General features: G+C 39.5%; 1 protein-coding gene across 1 annotated transcript in view; it reads left to right on the forward strand.

Annotated features, from left to right (window-relative positions):
- MCTP2 (multiple C2 and transmembrane domain containing 2) overlaps positions 1-20562 on the forward strand; it is a 170478-nt gene that overhangs the window by 131608 nt on the left and 18308 nt on the right. Inside the window, exons 18-19 of the mRNA XM_033100384.1 lie at positions 11900-12022; positions 15028-15069. Of these exons, the coding sequence (XP_032956275.1) occupies positions 11900-12022; positions 15028-15069 (165 nt within the window). The remainder of the gene's footprint in view (positions 1-11899; positions 12023-15027; positions 15070-20562) is intronic.

The following is a 20562-nucleotide window of genomic DNA, read 5'->3' on the forward strand; positions in this document are numbered from 1 at the left end:
CGTTTTTAAGTCTAGAAAAGCATGGAGTTATAGAATATTAAATCGGAGGTTCTTTGACATCATCCATAGGGGACGAAACTGAAAGCTTCAGTAAAGTGATTTTCCCAAGTGATTTTCGGGACTCATTAGCCCAGAAGGTCCCCAATCCCTACACCTTATTTGCATCGTGTGACTTTTGTGTTCAGAAACTTTGGAATCATGGTTTTAGTTCATGAATATCAAACGTATCTATACAGCATCCACGGCTCTTGTTAGTATACTTTTTTCAAAAACACATTTTTCCCCTGCGTCTTACGTTTGGAAAATACAAGACTGGATCATTGCCCCTTCCAAGGGAGGAACGTGCCCTGGAGGAACAGAAATCAGTATTGTGAGTCAGGTGACGGGTCCATCTGTGACCGCGGACGAGTATGGATGGTGAATATGGATGGTAGCTGTGCCGACGATGGTGAAGATAATGACGGCAGTGATGACAGTTACCTGTGGTTTTGTGTTCTAGAGGTGTTTACGTTTTTGACTTCTGCTATTAATACTTATTCTTACCGAGTTACAGCAACACTTGTTGTGAAATGTTATCTCACATTTGTTTTCCGTTTAATGAGCAATGGCACACTAAGTTGGAATTTTCTGAAAGCCACATTTCTTTTGCTCTGGTATAAGCCAGGTACATGCACTTACAAATGGTTTTGTTAACTATTCCAGAGCCAGAGCTGCTTTCCTTGGAAACCATCGAAGTCCTCACATTTTCTTTTCTTTCTTTTTTTTTTGGTAAGGAAATTTCTATAGGCTAATTTCCCCCTCAGAATTCTACTTTGCAAAATGGACAGTGTGATGTGTGTTGAGCTGTTAACAAATTAGCTGCCTGTGGCTTCAGTCACCTGTGTCTCTTTCAGTAAGTTTAACTTTGCATTTCATTGGTGATTTTCACACTTTTAGTAATGCGAATGTCTTCAAAAGAAAACAGAATTGATTTCCTGGAAATTTAGTGCACACGCACACATGCCACACACACACACACACACACACACACACAAGGTGGGGAGGATGAGTAAGGAAGAAAGGGAAAGGAAAAAGAAGAGCAAAATAGCCTGACCCTTAAGCATAGTCCTGCAGGTGGCGATAGAAACTCATAAATCCCAAAGGTAAATTTCTGTGGACTGCTTTTTGGGGATTTTAAATTCAACAATTTATTTTTACTTCGATACAATCATTTACAAACAGAAATCATTACGAGTAAAAATGTGAAATTTCCATGTTATGTAATCTCTGTTTTTATAGTCATTTTCTCCGATATTCTGTGGCATGTTCATCTTTATGCACAAGGGATAAGACCTATAGAATATTGCCAAGTTGGTACAGAATCCCTATGGCAAATAACCTTATTAAGTCTTTTTTTTTTCCTTTTCTTGACATATAGCTAAAATCTCATGCCTGTGCCATTGGTGAGGTTTATCAAATCCATTGCTATTGAATGTCAAGTTGCTTAGGCATAGTGATGTGTGTGTGTGTGTGTGTGTGTGTGTGTGTGTGTGTGTGTATGTTCCAATCAGAGTATCAAATCCAGTTGCTTCCAAAGGGCATTTCTTCCTTAGCTAATTGTTGAAGGTTAGTTTTAATCTGAGCGGGATCATAAAAAATTTGAAAGCTATTTTACCCAGGCATCAAAACACAGCATCAACAGTTTCTTTTAAAACATTAGAAAACACATTGTGGGTAGGATAACATTTTTTCAGTTATTTTTAGTTCATTTTGGACAATAGCCATTATCAAAGCAAAGTTAAAACATTCCGTAGATCTTTCTTTCCTGCTAATTAAGGTTCAAAAGTTCTTAAACTGCTTTTTGTGAATATATATATTTTCATTTGCCCTTTTTTTCCTGAAGTGTGGGTCTGCAACTTCTAACGCTAAAGCGATTTGCTTAAACATAAAGCTAATTTTCAGCTCTTTTTTCTTGCAGTCTCATTTAAAAAACCTTTGCAGTGCACATTTTCAAGGGGGGACCGTCTGATTCTAAGAAAATGTAATTCTTTTGGTTTAAATGCTTTAGGCTTTAGTTTTGAGTGTCATCAGCAGAGAACTATGATGGTCTGGAGCACATTATTTCAGTCTTGTGTCCCTTCTGAGCATTTTGCTAAGTCTTATGGTGACGTTCAAAACCAATAAGATCTTGTATACCTTACCATCAGATACAGAATATTTCTTGTACTAGAAGGGGCAGGGGGTAGGAAAAAAGAAAAGAAACCTTCTAGCCTTCTTATATTCTGTTTCAATTGCTATTCCAATTACTCATGAGGGACAAGAGTGGAAAGTAAGTCAGGCCCTCGGAAAACCTATTTCGCAGCCTTCATAGAAAGAATATTCAGTTCTCTGCTCTGTTAGCAGCTGACCAAAATCTAATCCATTAAAAAAAAATATATCGTGGTAAGCAGTTCTTGAAAATGTTTATAATAAATGGTAAAAGCCAAGCGTCCACTGCGAGATTAGCAGTTGGAACAGGATGTATTCATCAGGAAATAGGTTATTGCCCGACCAGTGCGTCCTGACGCGTAACCTGCAGGATAAATGAAGATTTGAAAGCTTGCAGTGCAAGGAGTTTATTTGATTTCCCCCCTTTGCTTTCTTTTGCATGTTACCATGTTGTTTATCGCACATGGCGTGTTCCTCAATGAATCTATTATGAAGTTCATTTTATAGACAAAAAGCGTCGAATGTTTGGGAGGTTGCCCTTCCCCAACCATGCTCCTCCAATGACTTATGCATATTAATGTAACCAACTCACTTTTACAGAACGGACTTTGGAGCTTGAAAAAAATAGTGAGAGAATTGTGAAAGATTATTTTCCAGAAATTTGGACTCCCCCCCCCACTCCCATCTTAAAGATACAGGAAATACCACTGAGGGTTATGGTGATTTTCCTGCTTTTTGCTTGATTGCAGTCCTGTCTCAGAGCTAGGGGACAGCAGTGATGAATAATACCTTCTACATGGATGATACCTATAGTAACACATGGAGTGACTAAGAAATCAAATACCCTGGCTAAAAAGCCTTAGGGAAGCATTCTATGTCTGAGGTCTGATCTATTGTCTGGGAGGTCGGAGCGTGTTAATGCACTCTGCAAAGATTACACTCCCTCTCTAATTGCTCCGACACTTCCTTAAAAGATTTAAACAGTCTGGAAAGGTGATGCACCTTGTCAATTTTTGTCTTCTGCCTGCCGTTGAAGTTTATCTGTCTTTCCACTGAGACCACTAGATCAAGTAACCCAGGCCTGTCCAAGGCGTAAACTCTGAATGGAGAGTGAAAGCAATGAGAGATGTTATTTACAGCTCCATGATGACTTGCTCTTTAAATTCTTTGCATTCCATTCTGGTGTTTACATTGTGAAAAAGGACAGCATATCTGTGTTCAAGAAGGGGGTGGGGGGGTCCAAGGGAAAAGAGTCCAAGGGTGCACGGTGACTTCTGATCACAGAGTTGTTTTATAATCTTTTATTGATGCCGGAAGGCCCAGTATGGCATTTTGCATTTAGGTTATTTCAATTGAAGATGTGGGGAATAGTGATCTTTATTTTAGCATTTCCTCTGTGCGTCCTCCCCCATCAACACAACAACACACACACACACACACACACACACACACACATACACACATGCACACTCAGTCACTCCATTCGGAAATGTTTAACCTGAATTAGGTATGACCGACCCACACATAGTACCTGATATCTGTATCCACGCCATCATTGTACATTCCAAACGTTGTGCCAACACATTTTAGCTCTCCTCCCCCTCAAAGAGAAGGCCCACCGGATCCTGTGCGGCCCGAAGCTGACATGGTAATTTTGTCAGACGCCGTCTCTCTTGCGTTGTTTGGATTATAACTCAGTATTTTCTAAATGACACTGAAAAGCTTCCAGGGAGGTTTTAGCAGGTCTTTTCCCCATGGTCATTTAGGAAATACTGGGAATCTGTATGTTTGCGAGAGCACATTGAACTCCTTCAGTTCACAGTCTGTATTGCTGTAGGAGTGGGGAGAGCAAGCTTGTGTTTTGCCCTGAGCAGTTTCTACCCACTGTGCACAGTTGCATGATTGAGAGGTAAGAATTCCTCTTAGATCAGTTCAGATTGCTAATATATGTGGCCGAGAGCCTGCAATATAATATATATATATATATATATTTCAATATAATATTTATATAGCTTCCTTGGGAGGATTTCCTGTAATTTAAGATGGTAGTCTGGATGATGGGTGTAGAAGGATTTTTTCTACTTTTTTAAAAAAAGAAATCCTTGTTTGTCCCATAGGCTTTTCACACTTTTCAGCTGACCGCACTGTATTTTATTCATACTGTATAAAGCTGTCAGTGTATTCGTTATATGTGTCTCCTGAAGACTCAGAGCAGATGACGAGAACAATTGCTAGAGGGGGGAAAACACATTTGGATCAACATCTTCAGAAGAGAATTTCTGTAGTGTCTCCTGCTCCTGCATGGACGGTCCCTTGCACGTTTTCTTCGTGCGCATTCTCTCACACTGTCGGCAGATTACACTGAATGTTTCCTCTGTATATAAAAATTAAAAATTCAAACAAAAATCTGGCCCACATGAAGAACAAGCCCTTTGGGCATATGGCTCATTATGCATATTCGTTTAATTACTAAAACACTTGGGATGGCTTCCCTGCCCTTGCTTTCAACTTGCAAAGTTGGATCTCTTCTCTTGCACAGAAAATGTAGCACAGAATTCTGTTCTGAAGGAGAAAATGAGAGAGAGAGAGAGAGAGAGAGAGAGAGAGAGAGAGAGAGAGAGAGAAAGAAAGAGAGAAAAGGAATTAATAGTAAAAAAAGAGCCTTGGAAGAAATTATTGGAATTCACCAAAAGGAGGTATGATTCTCAGGATGGGACTTGATAAAAGTAGGAATTTCTTTCTAGTCTCCTTCTCCCTCCTATGTCTACCCTGCCCCTGTATGCGGGTTTTACTGGGGTTAGTTTATATGTATGCGAGCGGGTGGGAATGTGAGACCTAGGATTTAGGTTTCAAGTACATTTCTTCAGAGCGACTCAAGTCTCAGGACGAAGCTAAGTTTTATTGGCTGGAGAGGGAGTGCTATGCAAGTGTGACTTTAATTGATTTTTTCGGGGCAAACAGGTGGTGATAGTTTAGACATGCCCTGGCCCCAGTGCCCCTCCGAATTTGGGGCCGTGTGCACATAGTAGCTTTATTAAAATAAACAGTCTCCTGGCTCTGCTGTTACCTGAACATGTGCCTCTTGGTTTTTAAAGCGCTTTTCAACTATTTGCATTCTGTGCTTAAATGGATCAGATCCTAAAAAAGCTGGGGAAGACTTTATTTTTCTCTTCATGTCATCAAACTTATTATTTTTTTCCTGTTTGCAATTAGAGACATGAGAATTCAAACACCTTCTTTAAATGGGATCATTGTTGTTTCAGGTTTTTTGTTTTTGGTTTTTGTGGGTTTTTTTTTTTTTTTTTTTTTTGCTGGTGGTGGTTGTTCTGAGCACAATTATTTACATGATGTAACAGATTTTGAACAGAACAGGCCAAAAATTGAATTATTGAATATGTAGTTGGTGGGTTTTGATTTGGACTTTTATTTTGGTGATCAAATGATGGTTTAAGTGAAGGATGGATTTTGTGTGTGTGTGTGTGTGTGTGCGCGTGTGCACATACATGCTTAAAGACTGCATTTTGGGTTTCTTCCTGCTTTATAGCATTAGCTCAGCATCATGGGAAAACTTTTTGAACCCCTCCTGATAACAATAAATTCAGGACTCCTAAAAGCATTTCTAAGGAAAGGAAGATCCAACCCCTGGCATCGTGTCTGTTTTTAGTGGCAAGAATGTGTGGCTCTGATACAAACACAATTTTCTTTTTCATTAAGCAAATAGGTAGTCTGTCTGAGTGACGGGAGACCATCCAAGCCATTCTGGATACGGTTCCTACAGGAATTGGACTTGGCTATAAATAGCTTCGCTCACTAACCACTAGTGGAGGGTTCCAGAATTGAGGCACCTTCGCCTGTTTTAAGCACATTGAATACACGCAGTGCTGTCGCAGGCCTCATGCTAACTTATTGCAACCCTCCTTCTTTTAGTGCCAGAAATAAAGCTGCAAGTGGAGTAACTTAATACAGAGAGCTGCTTTCCTCTATTGCTGCACTAATGCTAATTAGATACACTTGCTTTATTACCCAGAGCGTTTTTTTTTTCTTCCCTCTATTCATTCTGATGCAATCTTTCTACGAACATGAAGGATAAGTCCTAAGTGTTAAGTTTAAGCTTTTAGTCACAGTTGCAGCCTGATGCTCGTGGGCCCAAAGTCAGAGAACACTTTTCGAGAATGCTTGTCCACTTAGAGTACAATTAGAGCCCCATTGGGCTTCTGCCTCGGAGGGTGGCCCCCCCCAGTGCCAACAGTGATGCCTCTGGAATGAGTGAGAGACACTTATCGGTACATTTAATGGAATTTTTTTCTTGACCTCTTCAAGATCCTCAGCTTTATGGGGGAATAAATAAATGTGTGAGGATTTATTTTTTCTCCCTTCCTTTAATCAGAGCAGAGAATTTGCTGATGGCTTTGAAAGGCGTATTTACCAAAATCAGACTTTCAACTGCTCAATTACTAGCTTCTGCAAAAACGCATAATGAGAAATTTATTGCCTGATTCTAGACCTGAGATTATGATCATTTTAGGGGAGAAAAAAAGCCAATCGTTGTAGCATATTAGATGCTTTCTTTCTTTTGGTTTTAGTGCTTTTCTACTTTTTTCACTGACTGCTCTGCCAGTATGAGTGTTGTGGGGATTTTTATTGGGCCAGAGGTGATTGTGTGACTTTTTTTCCATTTACATGAAATCATCACGAAATGTAAAGGATAGGATAGCCAGTAGCATGATGCAAACAGTGGGATTTTCATAAATGTTTCATATTTAAAAGGGAAAAAAATATATAATATAATATATATTATTATAATATATTATTATTATATTATAAATATATAATATCTCATATATATATTATAAATATATTTATATTTATATATACTTATATAAATATATATAAACATATATATTAAAAATATATTTTATATACTATAAATACATATAAATATATATTATAAATATATAATAAAATATATTATAATTATTATATATAACATATATTATATATATTATATATATATTTAGTAAGAAACTTGTGTATCCATACAGGTTAGAAGCATTTTCTTTCCGTTTTTAAAAAAATCCTTTTAGTACACCCAAGAAAGTTTAAATAAAAGTCAACAAAAACTGCAAGTCTTGAAGAATACACTCTAAAAACCTCTAATTTATATTTACTACTAGGATTATGTAGAATTTTTATGTATAGACTTCCTCAATATCAGAATGGAATTAACTACATTCTCGGTAGAAATGTTCGTTGTCGTGTTATGGGGAAACTGACAGTTTGAAAATTATATACCTTCTTTATTTAAATAGTCAGAGAAGATAACAAAATGAAAAGCGCATACCCCAGGCATCTTCCTGCAAAAATGCTAGGAATAAACTCGCAGTTGGGTCATTCCCACAGAAAACCAGAACTAGTGGATGGAGTTTTGTGTCCAAGAGACAAAGAAAGTCACCCGGTTTAATTCCCACTCCCCATTCCCTCAGCAGTGAACTGACTAGTTCATTCTAGGTCGTGTACAAATGGTCAAAGATAGTACCAAAGAAATACCAGAAATTGGATATTTTGATGCACCTGGATCTCCGGAGAAGAGATACCTAATGGGTGTTGATTCGGTAAACTTTCTATATACCATGGCAACCAGAATATGAATTGGAAGCACAGGTTGAAATATGAAGGCTTTATTAGAGGACAGGGGGTGGGGTCGGGCGGGGAGTCAGAGTTAGGACAGGAACAGTTTGGGGGCCTGATCCGAGCTGAGGTTTGCTGAAGCCTTTCTTTCATGTTTGGGGTCTGTTTCCCTTAACCGCTTTCTAGAAGGAACCTGGACCTTTCATAATTCCCCTAGGTGTGTTCACCCCTTCACATTCTACTACTTTATTAGTTTTCGATTGCTACTGTAGCAAATGACCATGTGAATGGCTTTAGACAACACAAATTTATTATTTTGTAGTGCTGAAGGTCAGGAGTCGGCCCCACGTCTCACTGGGCTAAAATCAAGGTGTCAGAAGGGCTGTTTCATTCTGGTGGTTCTGGAGGTTTCTTTCCTTTTCCAATGTTGAGAGGCTACCCACATTCCTTGGCTCACGGCTCCTTCCTCCAACCTCAGATCCATCCAGGGCACATTGCTGAGACTTGCCATGGCACGCCTCTGACCTTGCTTCTGCCTTCACATCTTTTCCTTTCTTCTTCTGCCTCAGTCCTTGAAGGACCCTTGTGATTGCATTGGATTCAACCATATAACTCATGGCGATTTTCCTGTGTCTAGGTCAGACTACTAGCAACCTTAACTCCCTCTGTCACCTTAATGCCCCTTTGCAATGTGACATATTCACAGGTTCTGAGGAGCAGGACATGCATGTCCTTAGGGTACCATTATTCTGCCTACCACAACCAGCTCCTTCGTTACTGTCTTCCGTTTACGTTGCTTTCTGAGGGATAAGGATTTCTGAAGCCCGCACTGGGTCCTTACATAGAAAGTGACTTTAAAAGGCATACATCTGGGAGAAGGAAAGAGGTCACAGACCATGGACATTAGAACCTGTGAGTGGCTGGGAGGACTGCAATTACAAATATGTGGAAGTCACATGTTACCTGCAACTTCTGAAAGATTTGGGCGTTTGATTTTCCTCAGTCTGCTTCTCCTGCAGCTACTACTATTTGTGTGGAGGGCAGGAGGTGGGTGAGGAAGCTAGGAGCCTGTCCGCCCTGTAGATTATACATATGAGAAGCCCAGTGGGGAAGGGAATCGATGGCTACTTTCAGAGGCCAACCCAAACGGGTAAGGTGGCTGGGAATGACTTGAAGGGTTGTCCAGGACTCAGAAGGAATTCCTGGTGCGTGGGTGAGTGTAACTGGCCTCACGATCCGTGGTGTTTCTCCACGTGACTTCCCACAGTTAATCAAATTCCAAGCCATGTTTAAAGAACCAATAAAAATCTGTATTTTCTGTGAAACATCCCTTAGCATCCCAGACAAAAGTGTACCTGACCTTTCTTTCGGGCTAGTGCAGTTTCTTCCTAAAATTTTTCTCACTTTCTCATTTCCTTAGCCCTTTCCCATAAGTAAGGATACTTTGTTACCTGCATTATGTAGTTAAATATTAGATCCTGTGACCGTGTTTTCCAGAAAATAAGACGTAGCCAGACCATCAGCTCTAATGCGTCTTTTGGAGCAAAAATTAATATAAGACCTGGTATTATGTTATATTAATATTATGTTATATTATGTTATACCCAGTATTGTATTATATTATGTTATACCCACTCTTATATTAAAATAAGACTGGATCTTATATTAATTTTCACTCCAAAAGATACATTAGAGCTAATGGTCCAGCTAGGTCTTATTTTGAGGGGAGCACTGTATTTCTCTATTTAAAAATACATAAATGACTTCCCGTTTCCTTTATAATCACATCTCCAACTGGCCACCATGTCATCCAGACCTTGCCATCCCTGACGCCTGCTCAGTCCCCTGACCTCATCTCCAGCCACATCCTTCTAGGATCCAGCCCTGCATGGCATTTTACCATCCCTAGGCTTGTGAAGCCTTTAAAATTTTTTTTACCCTTATCACGTCTTTTGTTTATAGTTCCCTTCTACTAAACTATTAGTCTACTCCAAACACCGCCATGCTTTAGTATCCGGCTGAACACAAAGTGATAACCAAATCAGTGTCTTCCCTTGAACCAGTGAATGACTTCAGTGCTTTTCTACAGAAATAATTGGTAGAGGCCAAACAAACTTTATCTCACATATGATTTTCTGCATTCTTATATCGCTATCCATTTCACTGAGGCTCATTCATTCATTTGCTTCAAGAAGTATGATGATGATGGTGACTCTTTACTTCCTGTATTTCTTTACACTTTACCTGCTTGAACCGGTGGGTTTGTAACCCCTGGCAGCGGTTAACATTCTGAAACTGGTGTAAAATTAGCAGGTGTTTCACAGCCTAGTACATGTGATACAAGAAAATAAATTGTATCCCCTTCTCAGATTAGTTGAGGAAACAATGTATCAAGGGATAGGACTTGACATAGGGTTTTTTGTTTTTTGTTTTAAATAGGGCTTTGGAGAGTTATTCAGAGACTTGGCTTCATGTAATTTGGCTCTTTTCTAGTCTTAAATCCACTGTCAAAGAAAGACAGGCTCTCAAAAAAATTTCAAATGAGGGGATTCCAAAGTATTGGGGGAAATCGTGATGTCATTTCACTTGGTGTCTTGTTATCCTATCTTATAATGAGAATGAATGCATATATTGAAAATGGACGTTCGAAGCATTTTAATTAAATTCAGGAATTAGACAATGATATCCCTCTCAACGGTTTTATTTAACATTGCTTTGTTTTTAATAATGAAATTAAGTATGGAAAAAGTAAGTTGCAGATATTAGAAAAGAGGAAACAGAAGTGATTCTTTATTTGAAGATTGTGTGACTTTATTCTGAGAAACCCCAAAAGAATGATGAAATGAAAAGCTATTTGAAACAATAAGAAAATTCAGTAAAGTTACTAATTTAAGAAAATGAATATGTACAAATCATTAGCTTTTATAGGCCAACAATTACCCATTTGAAAAATATAGTGGAAGAAATGATTAAATTTACAATAGCAACCCAAAAATAAGCAATAAATATATAATATCTACAAAAACAAAATATTTATGTGGTAGAAAAGGTTTTACTAATAGGTAAAACAAATACTGCATTTGGAAACGAGGATTCAATATTTAAGATGCAATAATTTGCCCCTTCTAAGTTGATATGTTGCAAGAGCAACTTTTTTCAGCACGTACTGGTATGAGCTGACAGCTAATAACCACAAATTATCTGATTTCATCTTCTGGACTACCTGTGAGTTTGAAAAGAAAGTGAGGCTCATGTTTTGAAGTAATGTGTCCAAGAGTTGATTCCTGCCTCATGAAATAATTACCATGTGTTCTTTTCTTATTTGTCCTACTAATTAGTGTGTCCCTTGGAGGTAGGGTGATGTCTTATTTGCATTCATGTCTCCAGAGACCATTGTAGCGTAGGCACGGGTTCAGACCCAAGTTCCTGCTTATCCTTTATGGTAGGGATCACAAATTCAGAGGCTGGTAGAAGTCGGGCAGATTAAGTGCCTACTTGGTCAGATGGAGGCAGTACTAGGGTATCATATTCTTGTGGCCAACCAGCCTCAAAATTGGAAGACTTTAAGATTTTTAAGGAGACTTTGGAAATCTGAAGTTTTTATCTGATATATTTGGATTTTTAAATATCAGCAGCCAATTTAAAAAGTAATCCCTTGCTGCAATTCAAATAAACCTTACTGTTGGTAAAATTTGGTCTGGGGCTTGCCTCTTGGAGACCGTAGATTTCTCCATACTACTTTACCTCCATTCTGGTGCACTAAACCTAGGAACAAAACATAGGGTTAATAGGGTTATGGGGTTTCCAGTTACGGGACTCCTGAATCTATCTATTCCAGAGTGTGACTGGCAAACTCATTTCTATCATATGTCTTCCTCAGTCTACTACCAGTTCTAAAACTGTTAATCATTACGTGTGTGTGTGTGTGTGTGTGTGTGTGTGTGTGTGTGTTAACCTGTTTGTTTCTAAACGCTACTATAGAGAGAGACCCCTTGGTTTAATTTCCTTAATTCAATGACTAGGAATTTAAGTTTCCTTCCATACTGTGTCCTCAAGCAGTGATTTGGTCTTTTCTCCCAATCAGGTGTTTTTGGTCACGGTCTGGAATTTTGAACTGTACATGATCCCCCTGGCGTTACTGCTGCTCTTTGTGTACAATTTCATCAGACCCCCGAAAGGGAAGACTGGCAGCATCCAGGACAGCCAGGTAAGCAGATGCCATTAACTGACATTTTTTTTTTTTTTTTTTTTTTTTTTGTTCCCATTTCACTTTTATAAGCACAACAACACTTTCTTTTTCTCAATGTTACCAACTTTTTTTTTTTTTTTTTTTTTTTAATTTATTGGGGTGACAATTGTTAGTAGAATTACATAGATTTCAGTTGTGCAATTCTGAATCACATCATCCATAAATCACACTGTGTGTTCACCACCCAGAGACAGCTCCCCTTCCATCACCGTACATTTGATCCCCCTCACCCTCATCCCCCACCCCCCAACCCCCTTACATTTGATTAGAGGAAAATGTGGGAACAACAATAAACCAGCACCACCAGCACCACCTGAGCGTAGTGCATAGTCCAAGTCCGTTTGGTTTGAGACTTGAGGAGCCACCCTGCACAAATATGCACGTCCTAGTGGAGATCTTTCATCAGGTGCAATCTGGAGCTTTCTTCTAGGGCATCTTACGTTTCTGAGTCTTGGTCCACATTCTTAGCCTGAGGAGAGCCCTCTGGTTCTTGGTCATTATTTCCGTGCCAGCATAACATGTCTGTGTACACATCTGGTTCTCCATAAGGTGACTGCAAAGAACATTCTCAACCACCAGAGAAAAGCCTTTGGTGGCTCCCCGAGAGCAGGTGGGCATGGGCCCCTCTATGCGTGAGTGTCCCCGTTTTTGGTGTAAACCTCAGACTTCCCATCATGGTTGAAGGAAGCCCCAGCATCCACTTTTTCTCCAGCTCTCCTTCCTTCCTCTATTCCTCTCATCCCTGCCCAGAGGATCTTTTCCTGCTGTGAGTGAGCAGGACTTTGTATTTAGGGATTTGTGTCATGGCATCCTCTTGGCACTTCCGATTCAAGGACCAAGTTTTAAAACAAAAATCTAAGGTTTGGACACCTGATAGCCGCTCAGCTTCACATTGGGTTTTTTTTAAGACTCAAGAGCTAATCATCTTTACCTGTTTTATAATGTTCTCATTTTTTAAAAAACTCAGAAATAATGGATATTCAAGGGATATTTGTGGTGTCCTTTGGGATATAGGGGAATTGGGGACAATGAGTATTTTGGCAGGGAATAAAAACCTCAAGGAAATTCAAAATTCTGTCCTGTTTGATGCTTGATTGTTTAATGCATGGACACATATCAATAACGAGGGACCCAAAGATGCTAGAACTAGAACCACCTGATAAATAAATACCTTTAAAGTAAATTTCATTTAAGAACTAAGTTTCACCGAGATACAGATGAGGGAAATTTTTACAGAGAAACATCTGTATAATAACAAGGCTGTCAACTAACATTTTTACACTTTTTAATCAGATTTTATTTTTCCAGCTGTGTATGATGTATATGTTTATAGCCTGGGTATGTATTTATAGTATATATGAACGTATACATGGGTACCCAAGTATACTTTTATGTATATGTGTATGTAAATGTATACGTGTGCATAAAAACCTTTTAATTTACAAAACAGTTTCCAATTTATTACCTAATTTGATCTTGATAACGCAACCATGAAGGAGGCAAGAATTACTGTTTTCTTTTTATGCTCGATGAAACTATGTAAGACTCAGATGGGCACAGTGATTTGCTCAAAGTCACACAGCAAGACTTTGTCTCAAGTTAAAGACTTCTACCTTGTGATTACACTGTTTTTTCTCCGTGAACATGTCTTCATTATGTTCGGGTTTTATCCATTTGCCTTCATGAAACATGCTCACTGCCAATAGTAAACAGGTTAGTTCTGCAGCATCTGTGAATACCACATAGACCGCTAGTTGAAGTTCATGGGAATTCTGGGAGGTAATGTGGTACCAGCCGTGGAGAAATTGCTTGATGGCTGCTCAGTGGTTTTTTTTGGAGGATAGCCGAGTACTCTCTGGTTACTTCAGAGTCACTCCCTTTTAAGAGCATGATATTGACAAATCTTTTTTCTGTGGGAACAATGACATCTAAACAACATGGTTGACCTTTGCAAGGGTAAGCAGACAGGTAAGTATTCAAGCTGAAAATAGACCCCGGTTTTCTAATACCTAGCCTTCTTTCCAAGCTCCCGAACCCATTTGATTATGAACCAGCATGTGCTAGCTTTTCAATATTGCAGTGATCTGATGGAAATTTACCTATTAGATAGGCAAGATTTCTAAACGAATCTGAACCAGTCCATTTGCATCACAGCTGGTGCTGTGACCCCTGAACTAAAGCCAGGCGCCCTTTAGTCCAGATCAGAGCCTCAAGTTTCCTCCCCCCACCTGCCCCCCCAAACCCGAAGCCCAAGGAAAACAAGAACACCGTATAGAAACCTGTAACTTATTCTTGAGATTGATTATATTCAGACTAATGCATTTTCTACTGTCTAATGTTTCAGTAATGGCCCCAAAGGAAAAGAGAAATCATTATAACAATGAGCCTAGCACAAACGGAGTATGGTATTCTCCGCTTTAACGTTAGCAGTTGGTTCATTTGTCAGAAGAAGAACAAAACTGTTTGCAGAAAAAGTACAACTCGGCATTGCGGTTTTTTTTTTGGTTTTTTTTCTTTTTCCCCTTAAACTGTCATTTATTTTAAGTGTGTTTTTCCAGGACCCATCAACTCCAAGTCAAGTAGTTGTTTCAACCTAGTTGTGGAGGGCGCAGCTCACAGTGGCCCATGCGGGGATGAACCCGCAACCTTGTTGTTAAGAGCACCGGTGCTCTAACCAAGGGAGCTATCAGGCACCCTGCATTCCTTCAAAGGGCACTTCCCCAATAGCTTTATTTATAGTTAAGTTGTATGTAGATTATGCAAATATTATTTATGGTTTTGCCACAGTATCCCTAAACTTGAAAAGAGTTACCTTGTAAGGGGTCCTAATGCATTTCAAAAATACTAGTGCTTAAATTATGTAGGAAAGCTTAAAAAAAAAACAAACAAACAGTGCATGAGTTCAATTTGCCCTTGTGATTTCAGTTGATATTTTATGAGCAAATTGTGGGTTTTCCTTTCAGGACAGCACAGATCTCGATGAAGAGGAGGAGGAAGACGATAAGGTGAGTACGCATTCAAGAACAGAAAAGGGGACATTACTATTTTCAGCAGGTGACATTCTTCCAGGTTGGGTCAAAGTCTGTCGTTTTTAGTACTGTGGAGTGACCAGTACATTCGTAGTTTTGTCATTTAAGGAGGATATCTGTTTCTGTTTTTTTGTGGGTTTTGGGTTTTTTTTTGTTTTTGTTTTTCTTTTGTTTTTTTTGTTTTTTTTGTTTTTTTTGTTTTTTTTTTTTAAATAAGGATGAACAGGGGGAAAATGTAAGGAATCACTGAAATATTCTTCCAAAAAGTGTACCTATAGGAGACCTGTCATTGATGCAAGGGAACAGTCTCCTTCTCCTTGGTGTCTAAAAGGGAGCTGAAAGGTAGCCTAGGAAGTCAGAGGAAATCAAGTGAACACTCTTCCTTTAGGTTCATGCCTGCACTCGGTGGGGTGGTCACCCACGTCAGAGCCTGTCACTTGCCCAGCTGTTGTTGGCAACGTTTTCAGCTATATGTCTGTGTACATCTGTCCTTTTTTCTTCTCCTGGGAGAATCTCTCAAATCTGCTGCTTTTGTTGTCATTACGCTTTCAGACAAACCTTCTGGAATAACACGAAAAAAAAAATGAAGTGCCAAGTGAAATGCCGCTAGCTTAATGGACTTCCAGGTCCTCTAGAACCTGTGGATCGATGGGGCTTGTGATGGTAGCATCCAGGAAGCCTGCAGGGGAGGAAAGGGGCAAAAGGGGGGCATTCCTAAGAGTTAAGGATCCAGTATAAACTTCCCAGGAAATAGAAATGAATTTGAAAACACTGGCTCCATGACACAAACAGCCTTAAAATAAATCGAGAGAGCCAGATGGGTTTTGCCCATTTGAAGCAAATTGGGTGGATTACCAAATAAATCTTATTTGTTGTGCTACAATGATCATTAATAGCAAAATCATAAAATAAAGTAGTAAAATATTTTTAAAAAGTGAATCGATCCTTTTCAGAATAAAGGTCACGCAGACGCCACTTCCTTCTTGATGAATGTATGTGGGTGGCTTCTGAGTGACATAACTCCTTGAACATTTAAACTAGTCATATCCGAGTGAAAGCACACGATGGGGGTGGGGGAGGTGTTTTACCAAAGGAAACACGCGTCTTATTGAAATTCCTTTACACCTGTCCTGGGAAAAATTCTGAATTTTATTAACCAAGGCTTGGAAGTGAGAAAGAGTTACTTTCTGTTTGGCCGGGACTTTACAAATGAGCCAGCCATGAAAGAGGGTATCATCTGCCCCTTAGAGACAGTTGTACCCATGTGTCTTTGGCTCATCAGATAAAGGATAGCATCGAACAAGAAGGCAATGAATGAAACAGTGGTGTTTAGTCCATTGGCAGGCAACAAACTCGGGACAGGAAGTGTACACCAGTGGTTGTCGAGGTCTAACCTTATCCAAAGGCGTCTCCACAACTCTCTGGGGCGCCAGGGTCTGGAGGTGGAGCCTCTGGGCTCTGCCTCAAGGCTTTCGGGTCAAGGATGACTGACAGCATCTACCTGGATGCACCTTCGAGCCATGACAGCTGCGTCCACCCGTCCTGCACTGAGGTGTTGTGCTGAGATTCCCCTCATTTCCTCCCAGCCAGGTTGGCTCTTGAGCTACTTTGATGGTAATATTCTCCCAGGGTCTTATAACCACAGCACGGCCGTGTTTGTGTTGCTTCCTCAATTTGGTACGTTTTGTGAAACCTTGTAGAGGAGTAAACCTAATGTGAAATTGTGACTTCTGGTCACAATTTCTGGTCACACGTCTCCTGCTTCACACAACCCTCCTTTCGTTGGAGGAAACCAACGAGCTCCGCGGTTTCTTTTCACATAAATCCGTATCTTTTCACATAAATGAGAGGGATTGTCAACGTCGGGACTCTCGGAGCACATATCACCTACATACATATTACAACCTAGTATTTCTTCTCCGTGTAGAGCAGCCTGCACGACTGAGACGTGCTCGTCACAGACCTCCCCACTCAGGCACGGGGCCACTCCCCTCCCCGGTGCTTGGATCAAAGGGCTTCCCCACACAGCCCTTCTGGCTTCTGTTGCGTGTTAGACATGACAGACCACGCTTCTGGGAACTGTTACACACCCAGCGAGAGATGAACTGTTTACAAATTATAAACACACAGCCGTTTCCTTCCAAACTGGAAGAGGAGAAGGCACTCCTTTCTATGCAACCTATCCATCTTGAAAGTGACACTCCTTAATTGCCAGCTCCCCTTCCCACCAAATACCATCACAGACAACTGCGGAGATGAAAGCATGCCGGGGCCCCTTGGCACAACTTCCTCAGGAGGTGGACACTTTCCCATATTCTGCCTGTCTTCAGTGCACAACCCAGGACTGGGTCTGGGGTCTGTCATGCTTTTATTGTCTGCACCAGGGATTGTTGTAAAATGATATCACGACAGCCTCTTGTTCCTTCTCATTATCAAAAGTCCACGGTAGTGACCTGCGTTAGAAACCAAAGTAGACTCCAAAATTTTGCCTTCCTTTCTTTTGTGGGCTTTCAAGTTAGAACATAGAACTTTCAGGGAACTAGCTTTTAGGCTTTTAGAAAAACTACAAGTACCAACTGAACTTTGAAGCGAGGACATTTTTTTTTCCCCTTTCTGTCTTATACCTGATGGGCCACAGAAGAAATTGCTTGTTACAAGTATAGTTTGCTGGCGACCCCAGGACACAGATAATGGCTAAGTTTGGCCCACAGCAATCAGCTGACATTTCCTATTTGTATTAGATTCCGTATGTGGAATTCTTTTAATTCTTTTGTGTGGAACTTATTTGTACGGATGGATTACAATGAAAATTGCATTAATTTTCTACACAGTAAAGGTCAGTAATTGAAGCATGAACCAAGGAACTATTGTGTAAAACGCTGTATTCCACAGTTAGGAAAGGTCATACAAAGCAATAATATCTTGTTTTCATTGCAGAAGGTATAAATACTTGCATTAGAGATTCATTCTTTTTCCAGCCCAACAATTACTTACATAGAATATTTCAGCATTTACTATTAACATCAGGGAGAAGAAATCATAAGAGCATGTAGTAATAATAAAAAAAACTCTGCCTATTGCTATCATACAGAAATTGTACTGTGACACCTGCGTTGTGGCTTGGTTTGTTTGTAGATCAGCTGTCAGAAATAGGACTGAATGATCTGTTCTTTTAAGACAATCAATGAGTTCACAATTGCCTTACAGTCTTTGGGGGGTGGGGGTGGAATTACCCTTTCATATTAATTGTGGGTGGAAAACAGATATGGATGTTTTCCTTTAAGAAAATAAGGACCATCTCATACATTTGTGTTGATCAATTGTGGAACATCTTATGAGATGATGCAAACAAATAGTATACTACATCCTCTGTTCACGAGCTAGGATGTCATCATTAAAACTTCAGTACTTTTTAAACCATCAATTTTAGTGTTTTAGGATAATTTCCATCATCCAAACTTGATTAGTCCACTCTTCACTACCCAGGCAGAGCCTTCTTAGAGAGAAAGCACAGGGCATGTGTATTCAGAAGGAGTTGTTGCTGTGAATTGCCCTGCATAGTCCTTTGGGTGAACTGGGTAGATGCATCGTGCCTCGTTCCCTGTGTTTTCTTGTTTCGAGAGAGAGAGAAGCTGATCTGTGGTATCTCATCCAGGGAAGATTGTCATTCTTGGAGGAAGTCTCCTTATACTCCAATAGAGAGAGTAGTTTTGCTTACAATTCCTTTCTGACTTCTTAAGAATAGCCAAAACACAGCAAAGTTAGATTAGTGATTTTTTTTTTAAGCTGTTGACTAAGCAGTGGTACTTGAAGACGATAAGCTGTGGTATTTTTAAGAAAATAAAAAGTCAAACAATGTCTTTGAAATATTAGCAATAATTGAATACACACACACACACACACACACACACACACATTTTTAAAGCCTATACAATCTGTGTACAGGGCATACTGTAGAGGGCCAGCTTTTGGATAATTTTCAGGGGAATCGAGTAAAATGGCCATTCGGATTTAACTGCTTTTAATTTGATTTAATATGATTTTTTAGTGCTGAAGTGATTTAATTGCTCACATTTCTACCATGCCATCTTAGCTTCAAGACTTTAATATTAAAATGGATTCCAGCCAATTCTTAATGATCAGCTTATGCATGTTTGAGAAAGCATTGGCTTCCTTATTTCCTGCAGTCTTTTCTCTGACACAACTCGCTCAAATTTTCCTTTTAAACATGAAACCTCCATTCTTAAAAATGTTTTTGGCTTCATTGCCTTTAGAAGTAATCCAGAAATTGTTATTAATCTGGCCTTTTGAAGCTTTAGTCATCCTACTTACTATTCAGGCTCACTAATATTCCTAGTATGTGTGGATTTTCTTTGCGATTTCTACTGAAAGGCTTATACCTGGTATGTTACCCCCGACCGTTGTGAAGTATGATATTCCAGACTGGAAACTGGATGGAGTATCTAGCATTCTATTAGCTAATGCGCGCTGTTTAACAGAACACAGTTACGCCCTCTGGTTTTACAGACTATGTTGCATCTAGATGTTTAGTTTCTCTCTGAAAATGTTTCCATCATGCTAATGTAGACTGCATCGGACATTGTATCTCAGTTACCCGCAGGTCACTGTTTTTCTGAGGACAGTAGCTGTTCCTCTCATCTTTCCAAACGAAGCCTCTTCTGTTTCAGTGTGGTTTGCCCCTAAGTCCCAGTTATCCGATGAGTTTACGAGATAATTGGTAGATAATTTACAAGATAATTGATAGAAAGGTGGGGGACACCACTTTTTTCCTCCAGGGAAAAGTCATAATTTAATGTAAGTAATAAGTGGCACAAAAGTAATAATTGAAAACAAGGTCATTTTGAGTAAGAACTAGGTAAGTAATTAGATTTATAAAAGTATTAATATTTATAGAGCGTTTATAATTTGCAGGCTGTTTTTATGTGCTTTAGCTTATTCAGTACTCAGAATAAACCATTAAATTAGGTATTATTTTTCCCATCTACAAATGAGCAAACCCAAATTAAGAGAAATTAACTTGATAGGCTAGAAGCAAGACTCAACTCCAGCTCTTTTGACCTAAATCACCTTTATTTTTGACCATGGCACATTATTAGAGGAAACGTGTCATTAATTTATCAGTTCATTTTTCTGCATATTATTATGCATTTATGGAGTGTTTTCTCTGCATGAGAGCCTCTATGGGTACAAAGATTGCAACTCTAAACCAGGTGCTCAAAGTAAGTCACATAGATTGCAGCGTGATTGGTACTTGTATCAGTTTCTACACTGTGTTGGGTAGTGGAGGTGCAGTGGGTGGGTGACTCACGAGCTCTACAGGCGGTGAGGTTTAAGCCCAGTCTTAGGTTAATCAGAATTATTGGCTGCATTGCTTGATCACACAAATATTTTTCCTCCCACCCTTCTTAACTCTCCTACCTTAAAGAAAGCTAAAGGACACACAGCTCA

The sequence above is a fragment of the Rhinolophus ferrumequinum genome, chromosome 28 (assembly GCF_004115265.2).
Source record: "Rhinolophus ferrumequinum isolate MPI-CBG mRhiFer1 chromosome 28, mRhiFer1_v1.p, whole genome shotgun sequence".
NCBI lineage: Eukaryota > Metazoa > Chordata > Mammalia > Chiroptera > Rhinolophidae > Rhinolophus > Rhinolophus ferrumequinum.